Raw genomic sequence first — 5242 nt, 5'->3', positions numbered from 1 at the left:
TCAAGAACGGTTGTTAACTTGTTGGTACGCTTACGTTAACAAGTTAAACAAGAGCTTATAAAGTGTCAGTCAGTTGTTATTAATTGTGTTTTGTGTGCAAAAACGCTCCATTTGAAGATAACATGTCACAAACTGATCAATTGGTTTTTGGAGAAAGCGACTTCTCAAATGATGATGAAATTTTGGGCAAGAATTTCATGCCAAGTCCCGGCAAGAGGAGAAGGGTCTTCAAAAAAAATTATGGAAGCTCTATAAAAAACCAGTCTTTTGAGGTGTCTGGAAAACCTATTTTCAACGCGAGATTTTAGACGGATATTGTAAAAGTTAGTTTATATGTGCATATGGTTCAAATTAGTTAGGGTTGTTTTAGTATTAGGGTTGTTTTAGTATTGTTTAATTATTTAAATTGTTGTGTTTGGTGTTGTTGTAAGTGTTTAATGAATTGAACTTTGAATTCACAGATTTCTGATCAGAATAAAATGTCGACTTTTGCAAAATGTGTCGGATGTGATCGGAAGATAAGAGCTACTGGTGACGTGAACTCCAATTTTGTGAAGCATTTACGGGTCAAACATAGCGAATTGTATGCGGAATACAAAAGTTTGAAGTCGGGCAGCACTTTTGGCAATTCTGCGCAAGCTGCCTTCGATAGAAAACTTTTGCATGCTATTGTTGATGAAGCACTGCCTGTCTCAATTTTAGAAAGAAGGTCTTTCATAGACCTCTTGCAGACCAGTGGCATGAAGATAATGAGCAGGCAAGCAGCTGTAAAAAAATTTAAGGAGCATTATGGTGTAGTGGTACACAAAATCAAGTCGGAAATGGCCTCCGTAAAACACTTCTGTACAACCGGGGATATTTGGTCTGGGAACCACCGGAGCTTTTTGGGGTATACTTGCCATTGGCTCACAGAGAACCTGGAACGCAAGTCGGCTGCTCTTGCTTGCAGGAGAATATTCGACGTGCACTCAGCTGAAAAAATTGTGCAAATCATTGCCGAAATTAATGCCGGCTTTGGTCTGAGCCCGTCCAATGTTGATATGACGGTGACAGACAATGGATCCAATTTTGTTAAGGCTTTCAAGGAGTACGGGTGTACGGAAACTGAAATTTCTCATGAAGATGAAAGCGAAAACGATTTGCCAGTTTTCCAAAACGAGCTGCTTCTGCCAAAGCATCTTCGATGTTGCAGCCACACGCTGAATTTACTTGCTTCCGCCGATTACGTGAAGATTTTGAGAAGTGAGCAGGCTTTGTAATTCCAACAATCGATGGTAACTGAAAATTGTTAACGATTTTGTTGAACTATAATGTACTAAATAGAATATTTTCTTTTTCTTCTTCTTTACTGGCGTAGACACCGCTTACGCGATTATAGCCGAGTCAACAACAGCGCGCCAGTCGTTTCTTCTCTTCGCTACGTGGCGACAATTGGATATTCCGAGCGAGGCCAGGTCCTTCTCCACTTGGTCCTTCCATCGGAGTGGAGGTCTTCCTCTTCCTCTGCTTCCCGCGGCGGGTACTGCGTCGAATACTTTCAGAGCTGGAGTGTTTTCATCCATCCGGACAACATGACCTAGCAAACTGCTTCCCGCGGCGGGTACTGCGTCGAATACTTTCAGAGCTGGAGTGTTTTCATCCATCCGGACAACATGACCTAGCAAACGTAGCCGCTGTCTTTTAATTCGCTGAACTATGTCAATGTCGTCATATATCTCGTACAGCACATCGTTCCATCGAATGAGATATTCGCTGTGGCCAACGCGCAAAGGACCATAAATTTTTCGCAGAACTTTTCTCTCGAAAACTCACAACGGCGACTCATCGGTTGTTGTCATCGTCCAAGCCTCTGCACCATATAGCAGGACGGGAATTATGAGCGACTTATAGAGTTTGGCTTTTGTTCGTCGAGAGAGGACTTTACTTTTCAATTGCCTACTCAGTCCGAAGTAGCACCTGTTGGCAAGAATAATCCTGCGTTGGATTTCCAGGCTGAATATTTTCCAGACATTCGAAAAATGCAACGCCTTGTGGAGGAAGTGCAAATGGCCGAAGTCGTCGGAAATTATTGTGGAATGCTTGGGATCGACATTGCTTGTGCCCATTGTAACTCGGTGGAATTAACTGTTCGACGCAGTAACGAAGTTACTTTTGGCCAAGGACAAGTTGTAGAAAGAAATATCAAATTCGCGGCAACTCACCTTTGATTTGGCGATGACTTTGCGGTCGGTTGAAGAAAAAACTTGGTTGTTTGACGGAGAACCGTATATGCGCGCGGATCGTATGAAAAAGAGACTTGGCCTCGTCCGCCAGTTCCTTTTGTTGATTGTGTGTGGTGTCCTCATGTGTGGTGCGAAAGGTGTGGTGTAAAAGATGATGTGTTGAGTGTGGTACGTAGTGTGGGATGACCGGAAATGATCCGCATGATGCCAATGTGTTGAGTATAGGATGTGCAGTAGGCATATAACTTTTTACAATTTTTGCAAATACGAAAAACGGCATACCATAGTCGAATAGAGAATAAAAAAGTATGATCCCCATTATTTTTTGTTTTTGCGAAATTCCAAAAAAGTTTCCGCGCAAAACGATATTACTTTTTTATCAGAACTGCTGAAAAAAACAAAAAAAGTTTTGTACACTGTACTCGTTTTTCTTCATAATAATAGATATTTATTTAACTAATAATCTTCCTATTATTCCAAACACCTTTTAATGGACCTAAGGGAAGTGCCCCACCCACCCCAAACTAATTTTTCTTCAAAATAAAAATATTAAAAAAAATTTAAAAAAAGATTTTGACTTTTTTAGAAATCCATTTTTGCGCGGAACGTTTTTGAACCGAAATCACCTAAAAAAGTGATATTCATTACTTGTACAATATTTGCCACCACGTGGTGGTATGCCAAATTTTTCGTCAAAATTTGTTATATGCCTAATGTGCAGTGTGGGGTGAAGATGTGTTGATTATGGTGTGTATGTGTGGGGTGTAGTTATATTATATTTAGAGGGGGGTCAGGTGCTCATTTAGCCATCCCGGCCCCCCTAAACGACTGTTTAGCCTAAAAGGCGCTGCAGCTGTTGCAGCGTTGCCACAACGCTGCTCAGACCCGTAGATCGACGCGATGGCGGCCCAGGCTGTCGACGCCGCAATGATGTTGCACTCCGCTGGGGTGCGGAACGAGCTGCGGGTTGGACTCGGGGTATGCGGCCGCGATGGTTGGTTGGCCGGCTCACTTCGCGTGACGAGCTGCGGTGTAGCAGCGTGTGATGCGGCCGGTGGCACATTTGGCACAGCCCACGTGACTCACACTCTGTAGTCGCATGAGTGTGCGACAGGCAGTTGAGGCAATGCCCGTGGGCCTGAGCCACTTGCTGCCCTTGCAAAGGCCGCATACCCCTAAATATTCCACAATGGTGGAGACGATGAGGGCGTCGACAGATGGGACACCTTATCCGACGGGTCTCTGAAGTCCTCGCTGCAGTCGATGGTGGTCGGGTGCCGCCACGAGGTGCGGGGGTAAGCACCGCTGCGGGCGCGGTTGCCGGTACAGGTGCCGGCGTTGTTGCCGGTGCAGTTGCTGGCGTTGTTGCCGGTGTAGTTGCCGGCGTTGTTGCCGGTGTAGTTGCCGGCGCTGTTGCAGCCACAGTTCGGGGCGCTGGTGTAGGCCCGGTGCGTGGCGTATTGATAGCCCGAGCGGTCGACGAGGTTGCGACTGATGTGTCTACATCCATGGTGATCTATGTATAAAGGAGATTGTTAATTAGAAAGCTGTCATACAATTGGATATTGGCAATCGTGCCACGATATGTGGCATGAATGGGCTGTCGTATGGATCGACCATTTTTTGTTAGTTTTCTTTACGATTTGTTATTTTTATTTACGGTTCGTTATTTTTATTCACGGTTTGTTATTTTCAGACGGTTGTTATTTTTGTAACGGTTGGTATTGGCGTATTTCTCGTTTTCATTTGATTAGCTGATTGGGACATGATAATATTGGTTTGTTTTTGCGGTTTTCGGATTCGCGGTTGTCGGTGGTTGGTAAAAAACACAGCTTCACGAGCGGTCTGGTTAGTGTTCCGTTTTGCGTACGGAGATCCACGACTCGTATGTGACCATCGGAGCCGTAATGTAGCTTTTCTATGCGGCCAAGCCGCCACTCAGTAGGGGGTAGACAATCATCATGAATGAGGACGCAGTCTCCAAGTTTAGGCGGCTGTTCAGGAGTCTTCCAGTGGTATCTTTTGTGGAGATCCTTTATATATTCGTCCTTCCATCGGCGGCTGAAATCATGATGGAGAATTTTAATTCGTTCCCATCGATTTAATAGAGATAGCGACTCCACGCCTGGCTCAGGAATGGCCAGGATGGGTGCTCCTTTTAGAAAATGCCCTGGAGTTAAGGCAGTGAAATCTGAGGGGTCTTGCGATAGTACTGTGAGTGGCCGTGAATTGAGAACGGCTTCAATTCGATTTAATAGCGTCGTGAACTCTTCGTAATTGAATTTATAATTTCCAGCTACCCCTTTGAAATGGGATTTGAAGCTTTTCATAGCTGATTCCCATAAACCGCCCATATGAGGAGCGCTTGGGGGTATAAATAGCCAGTTGATACCTTGAGGGGCGTACTTTTGTACGATGTCGGGTGACACTTGTTTTAGGAAATCCACAAATTGCTTTTCGGTGGCTCGTTGAGCTCCAATGAACGTTTTGCCATTGTCGCTCATGATCTTTGATGGGTAGCCACGTCGAGCGACGAAGCGAGCAAATGCCGCGAGAAAAGCCTCCGTCGTCAGATTACTACACAGCTCAGGGTGTACTGCCTTTGTCGTGAAACATACAAAGACAGCCACATAGCCTTTCATGAGAGTGGGAGACCTTAACATAGAAGCCTTTACCTGGAAAGGCCCAGCAAAATCAACACCTGTTGTGGTGAAAGGCAGAGCGAAATTGCAGCGTTCCGGTGGAAGTGCTGCCATAATCTGCGTTCGCATCTTCTGCTTGTGCATAGTGCAAATCTTGCACGTGAAGATGCACTTCTTAATTTGCGGCTTAAGACGGGGGATATAATACTCCTGGCGTACCATCTGTTGCATGAGACGATGTTCGGCGTGTAGCATTAAGGTGTGGATGTAGTGGAGGAATAATGTGCCAAATGGTGACCTCTCTGGAATTATTATGGGGTGGCGTTCATTGTATGTTAGGCTCGAATTAGCGAGCCGACCATTGGCACGAAGCAGACC

At 45.1% G+C, this 5242-nt stretch overlaps 1 protein-coding gene across 1 annotated transcript in view; it reads right to left on the bottom strand.

Annotated features, from left to right (window-relative positions):
• Positions 1 to 3732, bottom strand: part of LOC125777728 (cyclin-dependent kinase inhibitor 1C-like) — a 15105-nt gene extending 11373 nt beyond the window's left edge. Inside the window, exon 1 of the mRNA XM_049453065.1 lies at positions 3235 to 3732. Within this exon, the coding sequence (XP_049309022.1) occupies positions 3235 to 3732 (498 nt within the window). The remainder of the gene's footprint in view (positions 1 to 3234) is intronic.
• Between the last annotated feature and the right edge of the window lie 1510 nt (positions 3733 to 5242).

This window comes from Bactrocera dorsalis, chromosome 1 (genome assembly GCF_023373825.1).
Source record: "Bactrocera dorsalis isolate Fly_Bdor chromosome 1, ASM2337382v1, whole genome shotgun sequence".
In the NCBI taxonomy this organism is placed as follows: domain Eukaryota; kingdom Metazoa; phylum Arthropoda; class Insecta; order Diptera; family Tephritidae; genus Bactrocera; species Bactrocera dorsalis.
Note: the sequence above shows the minus strand (reverse complement) of the source record. Positions and strands in the feature narration are given on the sequence as shown.